This window comes from Melopsittacus undulatus, chromosome 7 (genome assembly GCF_012275295.1).
Source record: "Melopsittacus undulatus isolate bMelUnd1 chromosome 7, bMelUnd1.mat.Z, whole genome shotgun sequence".
NCBI classification, from domain to species: domain Eukaryota; kingdom Metazoa; phylum Chordata; class Aves; order Psittaciformes; family Psittaculidae; genus Melopsittacus; species Melopsittacus undulatus.
This window is the reverse complement of record NC_047533.1, coordinates 63,217,737-63,239,674: the sequence shown is the minus strand read 5'-3', so window position 1 is coordinate 63,239,674 and position 21,938 is coordinate 63,217,737. Positions and strand designations below refer to the sequence as shown.

Below are 21,938 nucleotides of genomic sequence, written 5' to 3'. Positions count from 1 at the left end.
GCTCTCAAGCCAAACACATGCTACATTACTCTCATTCCACCCTCATGTGTGTTCCTGCAAAAAAAAAAAAAAAGGGAAAATCCTGGGAAAGGCATTTCCTATTCAAATGCATGATCTTGCTTATCTTATGACAGAAAAAGAAAGAACAGACCTCAGAAATAAATTCTGTGTCAGATCCACAGACACATTTCCATGCTCTACTTGAGATAAGGAACAGGATAAACCTACATTTTATTCCTACTCCCCCAAAAAATGCTAACTTAGCAAAGAATATTATGTATACACTGTCTAGCAGCATTCCCAAAGCTCCTAGCAGACACCTGATCCCCAAGCAAAACAACATTTCAAGGGAGCCAAGACCTAAGTCTAGAAAGGACTCTCATGATGACAGCTCTGAATTTACTGAATCTCTTGCTCAAGAAGTCTGTATTTGTTCTAGGTATTTATCATTTGCCAAGTGGCATTTTCATATGAAAGTCAAAGATTGCTTTAACTTGTTATGTGAACACCATTCCTTCCCATAACTAGTTTCTTAATGACATTGTGAATAATCTCAATTTTCCACTACAATTTTAAGCTTCAGGAATAAAAGCATAAAAAATAAAATTAAAAAAAAAAGATTACTGTAATGATATACCCCCCAATATACCTACATGAAATGCATCTACTTGTACCTAAAGAAAAAGTCTGTGCAATTTTGGAGATAGAGAACAATATATTCTTACTTACTGGCTATGCACGCTAACACTTGTGAATTTAGGAAATTTTTCATTGCTTTCAATGCTGGCCTGACATAAAGCATGGCACATCCAGTCCATCTGATGCATTTATTTGGGGGTGTTGTTTTGGGTTTTTTTTTTACATCTTATTCAGTAGCATAGCAGCACTGGATAACTGTCACAAGGCATACTTACTACAGAGAGTTAAATCTGATTGAATCTGTACTGATGCAAATAACAATACTTATAATATGGAACCCACTCATAGGCCAGAAAGTAACAAGTGGTGAACCAATGGGCTCCTAATTTCTACTACATTGAAGCCAGTTCCTCCCTAAACCCCACTGCTAACTGCTGAAGAAGAGTGGTTAAGATAGTCACATCATGTTTCCAGCTGCTGTCACCTACAAGCTAAGTGAAACACAAAAAAAAAAGGTGTGGTGTGCCAGTTTGACCAGCACCAGTTGAGATACCAGCACTAGTTGAGATACCAGCACTAGTTGAGATACCAGCACTAGTTGAGATACCAGCACGAGGTTCTTAGTTTTTAGATATCCTAGAAAGTCCCCACTCCTTTTATACCTTTGTTTCTTATGCTTAACACAAATTACACATCAACTACTGGATTTCCTCTTTGAAGGATTTTAATACTGTGTTAGTAGTAGGACCCAGAGGGATCAAAATCAATCTTTGCTTTGACCTTCCTGCACATATTTAGCACTTCTCACTGTCTGAGATCATCTGGTACTCCCTCTAAGGACTACTTTTCACAATTAAGTCTGTGAAGACTATCAGGTAAATCAAAGCTGAGTATTTATAATTCACTGACTTTATCCTCCCTATCCTGTTCCACAGTTTGTGGAAAAAAAATAGCTCAAATGCCACTGCAAGATATTTCCAACTGGTTAGCAACCTCTCCAGAAAGAGAAAAGCAGGAATAAGCGAGTCATGTCTTACTACCATCTTTGACACAAAGGAACTCAGTTTTAAATCTCTCAAGGAAGATGCTGGCATTCCGTACTGGACTCCCACGATGTTTTTACATATGGGATGCAAAACCAGACAGTTAACTTCAGATTTCTCAGGTCTGGAGAACTTCAAGGATGGGAAAGCATATGGTTATAGAATGAGGGGAAAAAAAGGAGGTAGGTCAACAGCCCTCTATTTAACAATTGCCATGCAGTATGCAGGGTTCTTTACTTCAGAAAAACATTTCCCTTTCACATACAGGTCTGCTGACAGCAGAAAGCACTTCTCCAAGACCTCTTCCCTGAGTGAAGAAAAGACCCTTGCTCCAGTTTCTTCAATGGTACCTACCTTCTTGCCCTAATAACTAACAAGTAGAATCAGGTGTCTGGTTCCTCCCATCATCTTTCTTCCCCCAAAACCAATAATGATACAGCAAACAAAAAAAGCAAAGATTTTCAGCTTTCCTTTAGCTCAAGCCTTTATAGCTTTCCTTAGCCTGGACTTATAGAATCATAGAGTAGTTATGTGACAAGAAGCCTCTTTGAACATCCATGAGAAAACCCTAACAGGCAATCCACACGCCAATTTCCTCTTGTGGACACACACAATTAGAATTGTTACCAAAAGCTTTCCTTCAATCTTTACAGGCAAGCAAAACTAAAAGGTATGCATGATATTATTATAGCAATTAACATTGTATGGAAATCCAGAGTGCAGGCACTCCCCTTTTGATGATTAAAAAAATCTAACATTGTGCCTCAACAACCTGTTGATTTGATTTCTGCAATGGATTGCCACAGATTTTCAAAAGAAGTAATAAAAACAATAATACAAACTCAGAAGTAATTTGCTGTTTAACATGAAAGACCACTCCGGGTAGAGAAACATAAAGTTTTATTCTGAAAAAGAAATTAAGATAATCTGTACTTTAGACCTAGCCTGTTACCATATTGATAACAGTAAAAAGACATATACTGTTTGTAATTACTTCACTGAAGGAGGAAGACACACATGTATGTAACAAAAAACAAAACCAAAAAACCCACAAGTGAAGCCAACCTAATATTTCTTAGATGAGTAACCAAAAGGGTAATTTTTATACTGGCAAGCACACACTGACATCATTTGCCACTGGCAGTTAGACTAGTAGAAGGACTTCAACAGTGTTTATTCATCAGATAAATAGATAATTATCTTGAGTAACTATCAAGGTAAACCATCACACTTTACCTAGCTTGAACCTTATAATCTGGTTTAAAATCACTTCCTTTTCTCTTCACTTTTACGAATCTAGAAAAAGACTAGGAACCGTAATCTTTGTCCTTGCATTAAACACTTTACTTACCAGGGTCTCCAAAAGTATGCCCAAGCACAGAGATTAAAAACAAAGTAGAAATAAGATGTTGCTACACGCTACAGTTTGCAAGGGAACAGTACTACACTTTTTGTAAACTACAGTTAAAATTAATTCTGATCAATGGAAATAATCTGATTGAGCACCACAACACTCTAGATAAGCCTGCATGCAGAAACCCAGTACAAGCTGTGTAATGCGGGATGCACTTGTACTGCTTTAAAATGTCAACTAGAAAATGGGAAGAAAGAAATGAGGCTAAAATACTGAAGTAGAGAAACTAAGTATGAGTCTCTTCTATTGTACTATCATCTTCCCCTCTACCCACCCATCTTATTCCTCACTCCCATGTTCAGTCTTCAAGCATAATGCTTAAACAAGGGGAACAGCATCGAGTGCTCTCTTGATATGGTTTTTATGTTGCCAGAACCAAATCTCTGCTTACTTCTCTTACTTCTGAAGCATTAATGATTATCTGCAAGAATTATCTAGTGAGCCTACATTGGTAAACTGTAATTAGAAATCCCTGCAAACTTTAAAAACCAATGACCAACAAATATCTCAGTGCACTCTCCAAACACAGAACCTTTATTCCAACAGGAACTTTCAGTAAAAAATGATGTGTGAACAGCAGACACTGATGTTCACACAAGCATACTGCATACAACCCAGCAGGCGATTTTTCTGTTTTTTTTGGATTATGCCCTGGAGGTGGTGGCACAATGGAATTTCAATACCATAATTGCTTATTTCTCTGTGTGCCAGCCTCTGAAATAACAGGTAGAAAGAAATACACATAAACCAAGCATTCTCTTTTTTAAATTACAGGAATCACAAAATAAAATGGTTTTAATTCTCCAGTTCAAACGATGTAATTTATAATCATGACACAAATAGAGAAGAAGCACAAAAGAAGGGAAAATACAGAAATAACATAACGTTCCCAAGGTTCAGTTTACAAGGACCTCACACACAGTTTTGGTTTTGTTTTTTTTTTTTTTTGCAACTCTTACTAGAAACAGTATTATTTGCTAAAAATGCAGTAGCTGCCAAAAGCTATGATCCATCTAAAGCAAACATGTTTAAGATGGAAATAGAGTGTTAATGCTGAAGAAAGACAGAATTGAGTATACAAGTTTTCTTTTAAAAGTGTTGAAGCAACTGCAATACAGTATTTAAGTTTGTTTTTCATCTTTCTGAGCAAAACTTGATTACATTTACAGATAAGCACCTAAATTAGAGAGAAGTGCATTAAGACAATAACAGAAGTAATCAAATCTCAAACTTTCTAATTAAGCCTCTTTTCCCTGCAGAAGGTTATTGGGAATTCAACACTAGCCTTGGTTCACATGATAGAACAATGGGAAAATTTTCCGAATGGTTGAACGCTAACCCTGACAAGTGTGGAGAGCCAACTACAATACATTATATGGTAGCATAACCTGCCACCCACGTTGCTGAGAGAACAGCTTTCAAACACATGCACCGAGCTGTAAAACCACAAAATCCCTTATTACACATTGTCCCTTACTTAAGGTGAAACACACTATTTCCCCCCTTTTAAAAACTTTGGTGCTTTTTCAGACCTTCATCTCTGAAGTTTATTTAGCAGCTAACTAGACTGTTTTTCAAGCTTTTTTCCCAAATGTCATTTTTCCTGTTTTGTTTTCTAACCAAAGTAAACTCATGTTTTTACAGTACACAGTGAAGCCTGTTATGACTTTCACTGTTGATTTTTTTCTTTAATACTACTTCCACCTGTGTGACATTATCCAACTTTTTAAAAGAAAATGCCTGATGCATGATTAATCTATGAAGACTTATTTCTGGAGTGAAATATTTTCCTTTTTTTAATAAGATACATGACTCATCACTGGTAAAGCAAAAAATGGTTCCATCATGCTTTTGACTGGAAGAGCAGATATTCTGTTATTTACCGTGATTCTTTCCCATTGTTACATAATCTGAATATATTCAAAAAGATACACTGCCACAGTATGTGTAGTTATAGACACTGGCATTCACATAAGTCAACTGTTGCTGCAGAATGGCAAACACACCCCACCCTCATGACAACACGCTGTAGTTACTAGCCAAACATCTTTGCCTTTGCTAAAAATGGTACATAATAAGAAAAGCAGACCAGCAAAACAAGTAATATGACAGGACTTGCGATATGGAAAAGTAGTAATCATTGTTAGAAAATATAACTCCGAATATGGGAAGTTAACTACTTGATGATTTTTTAGGAACTCATAACCTCATGCTACAAAAAGATCACTGAAAAATGCCAGTATACAAAACTTTCTTAGTTTACGATTCCTCCCTCCTACCCCACCACTGCACATGTCTGGTGACTGAATCATTGCATTCCAAGATAGAGGATATACACAGTTTCTTCAGGGGTTTTCAGTTGCAACTTTGCTGGCAATGGGGATTTTATTTGCAAGTGTTTCTATTCTACTGACAAGGTCAATTAGTCCAACGAACTATTGGTTGTTCTGTCTGATAGCTCAGTGTATTTATTCAAGCAAGCACTTTTATAACCCACAATTGAATGCAGACAGTTACCCTTGTAAACACAACTGTCCACAGGGATTCTCACTACATTTTGGGCATGCAAAAGAAAAACGTGCTTTTCTTTCTTCAGCCTGATAGCACATAAGTTTCATTACAACTTGTATTTCAGCGAGTGAAGGGGTGGGAGGGGCTACTGTTTTAAATACATATATGATCTCTTGTTCCTAAGTATATACATATATGGACCAATTCCTAGGAGCTAAAGAACACAGACATTTGATAGATCTCTCTATAGATCAACAAAAATTTGGTAATGCTAACACAGAGACAGATAAGCATTGCTGCTATATGCAGGCACTAAAAAAAACCCTTCATGGTTTAAAAAGAAACAAAGAGATACTATACTTAGCACTAAGGGTTAAAGGCTACATTAAATGCTTTCATAGAAGTCAGAAGCACAGGGATCAGGGATTTGGAAATCAGCTGCAAAATTTGGTAGAGGTAAAATTAAACAGGTCTATTCCACAGCTTTAGCTAGGTATTTTTGCAAGTCAGCAGCACTGCTATGCCACTGACAAAATATGCAAAGAAGAAAAACGACAGACCCTAGTCTCACAGACCCTTTTATACACATACATGTACTTTCTGCACCCTTCACACAAAATCTTATAAAGAAGAGACTCTTCATCTTTACTAATTATAGATTATATAACAACTAGTCTGTTAGTACATTGCTCATCACTATTCAAGGCTTCCCTGAAGGAATCTTTCAAGGTTATAAAGAAGGTAAGAAACTATCATGGAAAACCAGCACATTTTCATGGCTGTATTCTACCACTTTGGGTATTATACAGCTGCTACAAAAACTGAAAAGCCCATTGAAATTATCTAGGAAGTCTTGCAGTATGGGAGAAAGCCACAGAGATAATTAGGAAATATGGATTCCATTATGCAATAAATTTTAACACCACAGAAGAATACACACTCCATTAAATCTCAAATAGCTATTTAATCAGTATTAAAGTAGCACTGAAAACAAACATCTTTTCTGAAAAATACTACCAAAAGAAGTTGAGTCAGTGTAACAAACTGATGAACAAATGGGAACAGGTTTTAAGGACTGAAATGGGAAGTGATCTACTTCGGTCTAAATGAAGAAGGGACTCTATAACATAAGCGTATATGGTGCTTTACCTTGGTTTTGTGAGGTATTTTAGGTAGATGTAAATTATACCAGTGCTAACAAAGTGTCTAAAGACAAAACTAATCCATTTGAATAAAAACATCAGGCATTCACAACCTAGTAGGAGTAGCAGGAGCGAACATCATAATTCGCAATTATGATTTGCATGTATCTGATTGCAATCAGATATAAACTTTGACTTCAGACACTGGTCCAATAGCATAGGCAATCTGCACAGACTACAAACAAATCACTTAACTTTCTTGCAAGATAATATTATAACCACTCTACAACAGTATTATCGACCTACAGACTTCCAAAGAGTGTCAGAATATGCTCAACTAAATTTGCAGTTGATTTCCTATACTATTCTACACTTACTATAAGGCCATAATTCTATCTAGACTAATACAAGAAGTTCAAGCATTTGGCTTTTTCCCCTCTCACACACAAAGCACTATCTGCAACCTGCCCATGTCTGCCAGAGAAAGGACTAGAATTTGTTTATAGTATTGCAATTAGAATACACTACTGCAGGCTTGCACTGAAGCTATGAAAAAATCCCCATCATATAGGGGGACAGTTCCCCTTCACTGATAACATACCTTTTTATTATCTGAGTTGTAAGCCAAAAAGATTCTCAAAGAAGCAAAATATATACTTAACAAGCTTCCAGAAATCTCTTCAAATTCTCCAACTAGAACTTCATGCACAAAAGAGATGAAACCACGCAACCAAAACTTGCTACAAAACAGGTATTACACAGCATAACATAACTTACAAATCAACTGACACCAATAATTTATCTTGCCTTTTCACACTGGCAATGGAGAGCGAAGCTCTTTCACCTTTACAAGAAAAATAATACACATGTTCTAATTCTTTTCCATAGTGGAACTTAGATCAAATCATCATGAAAAAGTCTGTAATTCCAGGCAAGGGTTTTACATGTATGTAAAATTTTGTGTTTCGATCAGTTCCTAGTCTCTATATACTTGAGTTCCCTCGAGAAAAGCTCTGTACTTCATCAAGTTCCTGCCTTACACGAAGCTGTTACCACTTTCTTTCACATGGCTTTTCCTCTGCTTCAGAAGGTAAAGTCAGACTGACAGTATTAAAAATACAGGGCCTCTTTAATGTATCATTGCCTAACTGAGTCCCTCTGTGGCAAGAAAAGGTTCCTTCATTGACTTGTTTTTGAATGCCAGCATACAAAGCAAGAAAAAAAATATCTTTCCACATGCAACCATGCACCACAGCATGAAAATAATGTTTTATTTTCCTCTTTTTTCTTTAAAATCAAACAGAAGAGATATTTATTTCTCTTAAAATACCATTTCAGAGCAAGGTAAGATAAAAATACTTAATTTATAGTGTGTGGACCAAAATCATCTTCCATTCTTCAGAATTCTTCTAGATCTAATGTGAATCTTGCTATTTGTACACACATACCTCATATGCAGGCTACTGTACTGCAATAACTGCATTTCTCATGATTGCGTATGATGGAACATCATGCTCTGTTCCATCATATTCCCATAGCAGGGTATGAAAAGCAGGAAAATGCAATCCTGTTCCTAGTTTCCAGTTTGAAGTATATATTAGTTAATTTAAATAAGCACAGGAACAATAAGCAGGTGATATCACCTACAAGGATTATGACATTAGCAGTGATACTGATGCTATGTCATCATATTAACCTTTCTTTTGTAAAAAGGGGTTCATGTGAACATCCCCTCAAATATCCTCTTCTGCTGGAAGGTGGAAATATGGAGTACCAACTGTATCAAACTGAAATAACTCCAATTCCTGGACTTGACTCTTACACTTCTCATCAACCACAAGACTTAATAACTAATACCAGTGGATCATTCTACTCCCCTGCTTCGCAGATTTCCAGTAATGATCAATTTTAGATGAAAGGAACAGGTACTGACTGCATCCATACCCAGCTGGCAGAACAGCAAGATAACAATTGAAATGAACAAGCTGGTGTGATGACCTCATCTACGGGGCATCCTAGAGAGGGACAAGAAAGACTGCACTTTGAAATTCTACAAAACTGAAGCATACTTAGTCTTTTCTTAGCATTGAGTGTAGTTTCCCGAGAGCAAACTGAATATTTTTAATTGACATTCTGAATCCCAGGAATAATTAGTGGTCAGAAATGCATCTTTTCTTACATCAAAAAAGGAACATGGGAATAGTTTCTAATCAAAGTACCTGAAACCTAGTCAGAAATCTAAATAAAGCAGTAATAACTCAGTATTCCATCTTCACAGGAAAGCAGTTTAAAGCGGACCTTAGAAATGTTTGTGCAGAGACTCAGAAGCAGTGCGTTTTCTTGATTCATTAGTTTGCAATAGTCCTATGACAAGTTAGCATCTTGTTCATCAGTAAGTTTACTGCAGGTACAGAAAACAGGTTGAGATTACTAGCTGTTGGATTTCAGAAAATTCTAGAAGTCCAGCCTCTTCACTACAATCACTGACACTGCAGGCATAAACAGATTACAATAGGGTCAGAATTCCTTAACTACCTCTTCGAAAAGCTCCCTAGTGTAGCCACTCCTTTGTCTGATACCTCCCTGCTCTAATGAAGAATCTGTTCCAACAGTGAGGAAGCGGCCCTGTCCGTGGTGCTTGGTCATGACACCACATCACCAGGAAGGCTGCTCTGCTTGCCACAGCTCTGGAGCACCTGGCCGCAAAACAGGAAGATGAAAAGGGCTAGAAACCAAACTGAAAACCAAAATAGAGAGCAATTCAACAGGAGAAAAAAAAAAAAAAAAGCTGAAACCAAAGACTCTCACTGTTGCCAGCAAAGACATATTAAGATATGAGGGCTTTCACCTGAGTCTTCAAAGTCATCTTCAGCATGTGTGTGATATGTGTGTGAGAAACGGTCTTGTTGAGAAGGTTAAGGAGGCTTTTGTTCCAGGAGGAAAGAGTACACCCAGTGAGTTCAAGTAGGCCTCTTCCAAAGCAATGTTTAATACTTGGTATCACTCTTTGATACAGTCTACTACACAGGACCTCCAGTGACAAAGATTCTTTCTCCTACAAAGATTCTTTTTCCAGTGTGCAATGCTACACCAGGCAGCATTTCACATGTATGCAATGCTGCCCAATGACAGTGCATTGCATACATGTAAAGGTTGCAAGCCAAGGAGTTACCCTGTTCTAGCAGCCCTGATTCAGACTGAATGGCTTCCAAAAGAAGCAAACACCTTGCTTACCCAGGTTACACAAAGCCATGATGCCATCTGTTTGCAGATTTGCCCTGTTGCATACATAAAGCACATTCACAAGCCAGAGGCTTCCTGTCCCCCCTTCAGTGGGGCAATTCTGATAATTTCCTTTTAGGCCTGAACATTAATACACCTTATCTGCCATGTGAATTATTACTACCCTTATACATTTTGAAAAGCAAATTATAAATAGTAATGCCACACACTAGGAATGATTTTGGGAATATCACAAAGCTTGCCAGTTTCTCCGAACTACACAAACAACTAAATAAAACACATGTGCTACTCAAAAAAATCACAGGAAAGTCCAAAATGTGATGGAAGAACTAATGCCTACTGGAAGGAAATTACTCCTGTCTAGTTGCATCTCATTTACTTATAGCCAAGGCATGTACACCACATTCTGTTGCTGAGTCCTCTACAGGCACAGCAGAGTAGAAGACTTTGTCTCTTTCAGAGGTTCTGCCTCTAAAAGCAACTTTAATTTTGTGATTAAACACCAGTGGCTTCTCATATTTGAGCTCATCTGAGAAGCAAGTAACTATATTCAGGAAGTCTGACTTACACCTTCCCAAAGTGTCTTTTACACCCAAAGACATAGAACTGCCTAATGCAAGAATTTAGTGGTGTCTTCCTTTTCTGTGTAAAGTCCCTACATTACAAGCTGACAGCAGAAGCCACTGAAACTACTAGGCAAATATTACTTGAAATCCTGCCTGCACTTAGCATCACTGTCTTTTTATGTCACAATACAGTCTTTTTATGCAAAGGTTAACTGCTGATGACCTAAATGTCTTGGAGAGGTAGAAAGGCAACAAGCAGGTGAGCATTATTTGAGGAGACCAGAGATATTTTGCAGCCAACATTTCGTTCACATCCTTTGCAGAGGACTATTTTCATATCAAGGGAAAGTGCAATAACTTCTATCACATAATGGATTTAAGTTATTAAATCTGGATGGTGTCTGGATACTGTTCCAAAAATGCCTCTGTAGACTATCTTGACCATGCAGGCTGTTTACATCATTATGTGAGAGAACTCAAACTGGAAATGAGAAAACATTTGCTCTCCAAGCCTGACAGCTGTGATAAAAATGTACTAAGTCAAAGGAGAAGGCTTACTGCACAAATTTTAACCCTAGTTCTTCCAGCTGAGCAAGGGAATAATACTACCAGATTATTATGGCTGTTCTCATCCATACAATGGGGTACAAATGACTTGTTTCTCAAAGGGGACTAAAACTTTTATTCAGAAAGTAACTCCATTTTAGCTTCCAAAAAAGACATGCCTACACATTAGACCACAAACTAAAGCTAATCTTATATTAGCGATGAAACCTAACCTAACAGCACACTGCATTGTTTTGATAATTAGACCATCAGGAAGAACACATATGGAAGCATCATAGGACTTTCATTAGAAACTATGAACTGGGCAAACATCCATGGAAAAATATAAAATGATTCAGCTGGATTTTCCAGTCAGTTAATCAGTCCTGAAGCCAATGAATCATTGTATAATTGAGCAGATTTCTTTAAAGAGTTCATAACTGTTCACACTGCTTTCATAACCTGCCTATGTGTCAGAAAAGCTGAAGAAAAGAGAAAGTTTCAGAAGTTAAGAAAAATTGTAGACACATATTCTGAGTATCAAGTAGTTTAGGAAATGTGAAAATTTATAGCAAAATTTAGCATCACAGTGGCACCAAAGTCACTAGGATATATCTTTACCACTTCAAAGCATTATGAGTCATTAGTAAGCAGCTTGACCATATTTTCTTCTCAACTTTGAACTAAGAAAGCATATGAGAATGTGGTATGCCTAAGAATTACTGCTCTCATACAACATATTACTCTTTTATATACTATAAGCAACAGTAGTAACTTTTTTCATTTAGAAGTGCCTTTTCTAACTAAATACATTATGTATAGAAACCTGTGTTTTTCAAGAAAAAAGGTGAATATTGCCTGCAAAACCGCAGAAGACCAATATGCTTATTACACATTTTATTGTTTCTATAATCTTTAATAACGCATATACTCTGAAAAGTGGAAGTTTACCACTGTATAAGAAACTTAACTGGTTGCAGTAGTTACACATACTAAACATTACACGTTCTAATTATTATTATAAAAGGATAATCTGGAAGACTAGTGGAAGAGCAGCCTACAAGCACACAAACTGATCATTAAGGACAACATTGACATCTAGTGGACACTCGGAAAACAGACCCATAACCCAGCACAAGGAAAGGATCCGGCGGCTGTTACACGACGCGCAACTCCCAGATTGCTACAATACAATTAAGATGACAAAAAAAACCTCTCCAGAATTTGCAACTGATGAAAGTCAAAGTAATGTGATTGTTCAATGCTTTCAAGAGCATATATAAGTGTAAAAAAAAAAAAAAAAACAAAACAAAAAACCCCTTCCATTTAAGATTTAGGACAAAAATGTAAGTCAAAACTAGAGAGAACATCAGAAATCATTGAAAGGATATAGATAGATACACAGTGCCACCATAAGTTATGTATAAATGCTTACTATACTTCCTATTTATTCCCAGTGCATTTACAAACTTCTGCTTATAAGTTGTTCATGTTAGGACTTAAAACACTGAAAACCAAAGTGAAAAAAATACAAATCACAAGAGTAAAAATTCAAACCAATATTTAGCATCTCCCTCGTCATTCCAATCCTCCCCTTACAATAATGTCTTCCATATAAGGGAAGCAAATTAAACTTTCCCAATATATCAGCCAGTACCTGCTGCACTCCAGAGAAGAGGAATCTGAAACATGAGGTTACTGTAACCCAAAATAAGCAGATACCTGGGTATTTTCATGGGTAACCTGATTGGTTTACAAGGTAGACTTCTACAAAGACCATGGATTATTTGAAATCTGTTTTTACTATTTACCAAAAAGCTAGCAAAACTAAGCAATTAAACTTGAATCTCATCTCAACTGCTCCATCAAAGAAATTTTTCCTGACTAGAAGTGTCACCATGAAAAAAAAAACTAGGTCTGCCTATTACACTTTTATAAAAAGGTTAATAAAACATTACAAATCTATGTCCCATTCAAAGTTATCAAATGTATAAAATGTCCTATCTACATAAATGGAAATTACATTGTGTTGTTAAAAACAAAAATACTGCCTTTCTTTCCAAAATTTCTATGTCTTCAGTATTAAAACAAAAAAGGCATTACAAAAAGATTAAAAACTATACTCAAAAGTAAACCAGCATTTATGAACACATCTGATTGCAGATTTCATTAGACTTACAATTTAAATTGGTATCTTGCTTGCTTCATATATGATTATGGACAGTTAGCGTGGCAGTTCTACTAGCTCTCACCATCAGTAGTGGCTAGAGTCAGCTATTAGCAAATATGTAATAGATTCTGACATGAAGATTCTCTAACCACCAGAATACGAAGAAACCCTTGTATAATTGATGGTTAGGCCTTGTGTCCCAGCTTCTTTTTGCCCGAGTCTCAAAAGTGAGCTTTGAATCAGATGCTACTTGTTAATATGAGTACACTTAACTTAAATCCAGACTCCAAAGATACAATACACCATTTACAATACAAACGCACCATACACATCCATAACTAAAGCCTGTAGGTTCAAATTCTGATTCTTAGTGAGACTCAGTAGATGAACAACCCATTCATAACTTTGATTCATGCCTTTTTTAATTCTAAAAAAGCAAGTATTTAAAACTAAGTCTCCCTTTTGATGTATGTAACGCTTAGCATTTGCAGGTACTTAAAATGAGATCAAAGCTTAACCAATTCTAAACATCCCTGTTCTGGAAAAATCACACTCTTCATTACAGAATCTATATATCAAGCCTGTTATAACCATGTTGGTAATGGAGTCTGATATAAAACAGAAACCAGTCCAGTAAATTTACAAGGTAAAAAAACCCTTATTAAAAAACTAAAAGCAAACATCAAAATAAACCCAGGCATTTCACCCTCCAAGTACAATGCTGTCTTTTACCTCCAAAAACAAGTTTACTACATCAGATGTCCTAATACGAGGCTTATTTTAAGACAGAAAGCAAAGCATCATTGACCTACCCGGATTTCCTGGAGATTATGAAAATTATTTCCTACTCTGACAGAGATTTTGCTTGGAGTGTAACTTTCATCAGATTTGTAGTCTGCATAAATACATAAAGTCTTCACTGTTGTTTTTCTTCTGCAGGAAGCAACAGAAGCTGTGTAAGCATTATTGCAACAGATATTCAAGATGAGTTTGTTGCTAGTTTGTAGTAACTAAGGACTTCTAAAACTTACTACAAGCGTGTCCATTGATTTATAAGAACTCCGCTGTTACAGCAACTAGATGTTTACCTATATTGTTATGCACAGACTGGATTCTCACTATTCTCCTTTGTCTGCCTTCAGAAGTGTTGGTATACCAAGAAATACAACAAAAGACTAAGATGTCAACAAGCACTTGTGTGCAACAATGCATAAGTTTAGCTTATCAAATATGGACTCTGTTACTATATTAAAGAGTTCTCCAGAAAGCAAATAAAAAGATGACAAACACCTAACATCATCTTAAGAGTTTGATTTAAGAAAGACTGAAATCATCTTACAAAGAAAAGGACAGGAAAACAGTAAGTTCTTAAGTAATATTAGACTATTTAAACCCAGTAATCTACCCTTCAAACTACACTCAAAGACAGAAAGGCAGGACAAAAGTGTCACCTTAGATAAGTAAAAGCAAAACCATTACAAATGACATACTATTAAACATCCCTTTTTGTTGCTTATTTTGGCATTTAGTAACCATTATGTTTGACAATCTCAGTTTTATAAATGCTATCCATCTGGTTTCTTTAGCAGTTGGGAAACAGGATTAACTTATGAGTCCTTGAACATCCAGAATTTCTATCTTGGTGAACAGTAATCAATACAAAATTATACACCCTAACCCATATAGTGTAATTTTCAATACCTAAATTGGATGTTCACCAAATGAGGCTGTGAACCATCTGACTGCCAGTAAGTTTCTAGATTATCATCTCGTAACTGATCCACTCCAAATCCTAAAAAAAAAAAAAAAAGAAAATTTAATAGTCTCCAATATCCCATTTCCACAATGCAGACATCAGAGACATAATTTTTATTCAGCTGTTACAAACTAAAGTATGTATTCCAAGTTGTAACATATAAGGAACTATTTCTAGACATGAAAGTTGCGCCTATACTTTTGTGACAGAAAACAGGGGAACCTGTCAATCAAAGCTCAGTACTTGAGTGTCTTTACATTTTTATCTCCTATTGAAGTCTGTGGGGTTTGAAACTATTCAACACATCCTGGAATTTCAAATGGTTAAGTAGTAATTCATACTAATTGAAAAAACAACACTTAATGGTCAGCCCTTTCCCCCTATTCTGTAACTGCTGAACTAAAGGAGACTCACAGCAGAGATCATCTATCAATTACAAAATTTTGGCCAAATATAGCATTTTCTTTTCAAGTAGTCTCCTGAAATATTTTGACTTTTTCAAGTCAAACAATAGATGCCAGACACAATATTTCTGAAAGTTAATGCCATCACATTTAAATGAGCGACTCCAAATCCATATTTTTCCATTCCCTCATTATCTATCCTTTTACTGATCACATCGTTTTATTGATTGCCCACACTTGCTGCAGTTTTAATTCAGCAGTTGAAGTTTAATCTGCAATAAAAAAAATATTTTCACTCTATAGTGGCTAAACCATATGATGTTTTTCTCTACCTGAGATACCAGCATATCAGACTAGATATTCAGCCTGAGCCCAATATTGTGACATAAAGGTCATCACTGACTCCAGGCTGCAGAAAGATACCAGATCAATTCCCAGCAGAGACTTCTAAAACAGCAACTCAACTATCTCAAATAAAACAATACAGATTTTCAGATATTTTGAGCAGGTATAAACTATCATTAACTGTACCTCAGGAAAATTTGCAATAATTTGACTTCACTTAAAGGATTTTAGGGAGCTACACTATAATGGCAAAGTCAACACAAAGTCTGGACAGAACATTTAAGTTGCCCAGCTGCATGGTTTTTCTAAGTTAAAAATACAAGATACCCAGGCAAAATGTCAAAACACATCGCTGGTTTTCTGCTTATATGGTTTAGTTTGTTCACTTATGTGAGTAAAAAACCACAAAATCCCACAAAAAATAGTATAATGCTGGTTAAAAATCTCTCTTGTTAATATGAGATTTCCTCATCATAGGATTTCTTAGAGTTTAAACTTTCATATTGCATCAAACATAGACTAGGACAAAATTATCTGTAGTGACTACCCATACAGCTTATACAACAGCAGTTTTACTGCTATACTGCCTATATATGTCTTATCAAAACATAAACCTCTATGTATTCCAAGACAAATGTACATTCAGCTTTTTACGCCATTTGTTGTGGTTTTACCTGGCTTACAGGATGAAAGAGACCAAACTGCTTGTGAGCCTATTTCTCTAACGGTACCAGTCCTCTCTAACTGCTTTGGATCAGCACCAGGTGGCGTCTTGTTTGGGGTTGTCATTTCTAATGGGGAAAGAAAAAAAAAGAGTTGATACATTTTTTAGCTTGACAGGAAAAATAAAAAGTTGTTTGTTTACATAGACACTAACTCTTTGGCCCTGCAATTATATAATAGTCCATGGAATATGTAGTTTATACACATACATGGAAACATTTCTGCATGCCTGTAAAACCTTTTATTTATATATTTATAAAAATATTTTATACAAGAGGTTCTACATATATATTGAATTTTGAAGGACACAATTTACATGTAACTGGAAATTCATAGAACATTTACTACTTGTTTCACTCTAATTCACACATACACAGTTAGTCAGAGTTTCAGGATTTGGTTTTAAGAAATTAAAACAGACCCTTTTGATTTCAAAGCTGGTAATACAGATTCATTTTCCCTCCACATACAAGTAAGTTTTCTTAATCTGCAAGTTCAGAAGCCTATTCAGAAGCTAGAGCAAGCTTTCCCTCCTGGAGATCTCCTTAAAAAATAGGAAATGAGAGCTTAAAAAAAAATCTCATGGGCTCAAATTTTGCAGGGATTGATTATTGCCATATTTGTCCATTGTGCATTTCCTTAACTTCACAACTTCATCTGGAATTATTAACCTGAGACTTGCACTGCTCAAGTAATCACATTCAGTCTCAACACCTAGACTACTGCCATATATACAACAACATAATCATGTTGGGTTTTATATAGTACAGAACACCTTACTACTTCCTAGAAAGTAGCTTAAAGACTTTTTAAGAAAAAAAAAAATTACATTAAATCTTAAAATTAAATGTAAGGCACTCAAGAGTCAGGGAATTGGGTATTATTTTAATCCTTTGTTTACATGCATGACATCATACTATGCTCTGCTAATCTCACCAGAAGTCTCCAGTATCTCACCTAGATAGCAAATGAGTGGCAGGTATCCACAGGGCCCAGACCTCACCCACAACAAAAGTGATACAAGGCAGAAACAAGGTTTTAGATGCAAGAATAACTCTGCAGCTAAAACCTTTTTGTTGTACGCGGGAAATCCAAATTCTGTAGCGTATATCACTGTCCATACTAAACACTTTCTATTGGCTCACCATCCTCTCAGAAGAGTGGGTTAACACTACACAGTTAATCCTACAGATATCAATATTCATACAATTCACATATATCCTAATGCCCTCCAATTAAAAAAAAAAGGTAGCACCATCCAAGTTTCTTACTATCTTAAACTGAGCTTGTTTCCTTCAATCTAGCAGGCAAACCTACTCAAGTTCCAAATTCCAACTCCAAACCACCACTCGCAAGTAAGTCTGCCACAAAGTGTGTGCCAGTGATGTGGCAGACTGAAAATCTTGAACTTAACTTGAACTATGAGTTGAAGTAATCAAGACTTGGAGTCTTGGGTGACATGGTTTAGTGCAAGGTGTCCCTGCCCATGGCAGGGGGGATGGAACTAGATGATCTTAAGGTCCTTTTCCAATCATAACTATTCTATGAAGTCCACTTTTCACAATAGAACTTCTGTTTAACCAGCTTAGTAATAATACATTCTGTATAGTTTTCTGAAGCTTCCTAAAACTCTAAGAAACAGAAAACAGGCAGAATTACTAAGGAAAAATACTACAACAAGAGACCAGCTCACTCAAGTAACACTTCTGAGCATTTTACTAGCAGAAGTACAAGTACTTAATTTTGAACAAGACAAATACGTAACATTAAAAATAATTTAAGTCACCAAATAAAATAAAACAAAAAAAATTCTCAGCCCAAGATGGTAAAAGAATGAGAATTTTTTATTTTCTTTTCAAGATGCTCAAAAAATAAGTAATCTGTCTAGAAGCCCTTCTCCTTTACACGTGCTGAAAAATGGAACGATACACTGCATCTATAGAAGCATTGGCTGGAAATATCTCCAAATTCCCAATTCAATTATTCCAAAAGATCATTAATAGGCTACTGTTTCCTTATTAACAACACTTAGTATATTGATGTCTTAATGACATGACTAATGTCACACTTTTGCCACTTTCCGCTATATGGCACATACATCCTCTGATGTACAAGACAAGGCAGCAGCCAAGCTTTTCCCCCGCCTTGAGCTCCTCATCCCTCAGCATCTTCTCCTTTCCAGAGAACATCCCTGTAAAGTAGGAGCCATTAGACGTTTTAGCAAAAATACAGTTTATAAACAGAGTGAATTGGATTTAAATGGCTCAATAATCTACTTTTCACAATCAAAACAGGTTATTCTCAGTATACCAGTAGAAGACACTTGAGACACATACCTGAAATCAAACCCTTCACTAAACATGCATGTGGTCCTCCACAACATATTGCAAAGAAGGATACATCAAGATTCTTTCCTAATAAGGCTCCATAAAAATACCAGTTCAAGGGAACTGCTGCAGATTCCAAAGCAGTTTTCTCCAATTAAAATTTCTAATTCACCATGTTAGCACACACAGAACTGCTTAAATGCACATCTGCAAGGACCTTTGAGACTGTCTTCAACAGACACCTGTTCAACCATTTTACTTCAACAAAAGAAACTGCACAATCTTTGTGGACAGCCAGCTTCAGTGTTTCCTCAATCTAAATGCCAAATGTTTTTCTTTACCATCCAACTCAAGTAATACCTTCTAAACACCAAGCACGATTTCTTCTTCTACATAAAGCCTGAAAACTACATAATCACTAGCTTTTACACAGTAACCCTTTTGTAGATGTGAGGGCCTTCATCAAATTTACTCCTAGCTTCTTCTCTAGTGTGCCTATGCCTCAAGTCTCCCTCACAAACCAAGTGTTGTTAACTCCTATGGAGTCTAGATATCTACAGACTACGGTTAACAAAAATTTGCCATACTAAGGCTCAATGGCACAGAGTAATCACTTCCCTTTCTCTTCATATTTAATCTCATCTGCTAACATGCCAAAATAACATATGTCTGATTCCAAGGTCATCATACTGTTTAATATTTCATTTACTATACATTACAGTGCTCAAATGCTTTTTCGGGATACTACTTGCTGTTCAGTACTACCTTTTCCACTAAATATGTCTTTAATTTCTCCTTGTGTTCTCTTCCTCCCCCAGTTCTTGTTAGCAGAGTTTAATCTGCTATCAATCTTCATAATCATTTTGAATTCTGACCCTGAGCTGTACAGTGCTCTCAATCCTTCCAACTTGCCAGCTCAAAAAATAAATTAATGCACATCCAGACCAGAACTCGACAGGAGGACACTTCCTGGCATCCTTGTTTAAAGTGAATCATTTACAAGTCAGCTTCAAAAAGCAATTTTTCAACCAGCCATACAAAATCTCACATTTGTTTTAGATCCCATTTCAGAAGTCTGTTTTTAACAAAAGCCCAGACAATGGCAGAAACCCTACAAAAATCAAGACAAACCCCTTGCATTCCTCCCTCATTAACTGCATTGGCTACTGGAAAAAACAGGTCGATCCAGATCGTTCTTAACAAATCAAACTAGTCCATTTTCTGTTTGCACATCAGTTTCAATTGTTTTCTACTTTCTGATAAGTTCTCTCCCAAACCACCTCCACAGAATCCTTCATGGGATCAAAGCTTAGCAAGCTTTGTCCTTTTTTTTAATTATTATTCCAACTGCATTCCCATCATGATTTCATTCAGTTATAGAAAGTATCTGTCTATAACTTCTCCATCAAACCCGAACAAAGGCTGCACTGACTGCTCATTTTTGCAACATCCATGATTCATAAGACTCTTTTTCTTGTTGTTTTGAATGGAAGAGGATTTCATACCTAGATTTCCCTACAATTTTCACACTTGTGCTACTCATTTTACCTCACAAGTTCTTTCCCCTGCTCTCATTTCCTTTGAATGGACCTTTGTTGATGTAAGACCTTTAAAGATCTCAAGATAAATGCAGAAACTACTATCTTACTATGCTTCCTATTTTTTCATTCAGATTGAAGATTAAACAGTAACATTAAACATGCAAATTACTACCATTTAATTAATATTTAATGGCTGCAAGCATTCAGCAATATATTTCAATAACTAGCTCACCTGTACATTTGATCTCCAGACAATTCTCTCAATACAGTTTCAAACACCTATTACTTTACCCTGCCTTCAGCATACTGCTTTAAGCCTATTAATAAATACTTGTCTTCCATCATCACAAAACAAATATATTTAAAAATAAGGTTATTAGAGAAAACTGTACAAGAAAATTACGTTACCAATTTTTATACCTATGTTCCTAACCAACTGAAATTAAAAATGTGGCTTTGCACAAGCTCAGACTTCCAAAAGGTACCCAGCTGCTCCTTGAAGGATACAAGCACTTCTTTGAAAGTGCCTATATTAAGTTTTTAAAACTACACAGCGAACAGAGGATTAAGTCCGTTTGACAACTCAACCTGCTTTCATTCAGCCCTTCACTCACGACTTCCACACAGGACTCTGAATTCCGATTTTAGGCATAATGGCTTTTACAACGCTATATTACGGTCCTACAGAACACTTCAATATAGGAAATAACCAAGCAACCCTACTCACGAAAGACATCGGCTGTGCTCAGTCACCACATCACGCTCCCCCCTTCCAGCTGGGGACTCAACTCAAACACACAACCATTCGCTGAGGGAGAAACCCGGCGGCGGCACCGGTTAAGCAGCCCCAGCCCCATGCCGGGGTCGGAAGGCGCTCTGGAGGCTGGGCGAAGGCACCGCACCAGCCTTCTGCCCAGCACAGCTCCCGCGGCTGCCGTGACACCAGGGGCGAGACACAGGACAAACCCACCCTTAGCCTCCCGTGTCCGTACGGAGCAGCATGCCCACCTGATCCTCGCAGCCACTGTAGCGGGCGGAGGGGCGGCGAGAGGACAGCGGGTCCGTCGCCGCCACTCGTATCCCCGCACTCGGGTCTACCACCTCCGCCGCCGTCCCTCAGGCCCGAGGCCCCGGGCCCGCCAACGGAGCCGACATGCCCCCGCGCACGCGCAAAGCCCCACACGCCGCCGCGCGAGCCCGGTTTGAAAGAGAGAGGCGGGAAGTGGGCGGGCTGTGAGAGAAAAGGGGCGGGGCCAGCCCGCCGCTGCCCGCGTGCACCCGGTAAGGAGAGGCGGTGCTAAAGGCTTTCCGCTTCGAGGTGCTCCCGTAACGGCCCGGTGACCTCACACTGAGTGCCCCAGAAAGAGGGCGGGGAGCCGGGCAGCGGGCACACCTCTCGTGTAACGCGGCGGCGCCCGAAGATGGCGTCACGGACCGTCGCGGCCGAAGCGCGCAACTGACACCTCCCACGCTCCGCCCTGTGGGGGGAGGTGTCGCTCTCTCCCTGAACGGTTTCTCTATGGTGAACGCCTCTTCCTGCGTCCCTTCTTTCACTTCGTCTCTATGGT

The 21,938-nt window shown here is 37.4% G+C and overlaps 1 protein-coding gene across 1 annotated transcript in view; it reads right to left on the bottom strand.

Annotated features, from left to right (window-relative positions):
- ANAPC10 (anaphase promoting complex subunit 10) overlaps positions 1-21,773 on the bottom strand; it is a 38,685-nt gene extending 16,912 nt beyond the window's left edge. The window contains exons 1-4 of the mRNA XM_034064803.1: positions 21,379-21,773; positions 16,454-16,570; positions 14,976-15,066; positions 14,087-14,207 (exon numbers count right to left, since the gene is read on the bottom strand). Coding sequence (XP_033920694.1) covers positions 14,087-14,207; positions 14,976-15,066; positions 16,454-16,568 — 327 coding nt within the window. The 5' untranslated portion in view covers positions 16,569-16,570; positions 21,379-21,773. The remainder of the gene's footprint in view (positions 1-14,086; positions 14,208-14,975; positions 15,067-16,453; positions 16,571-21,378) is intronic.
- Between the last annotated feature and the right edge of the window lie 165 nt (positions 21,774-21,938).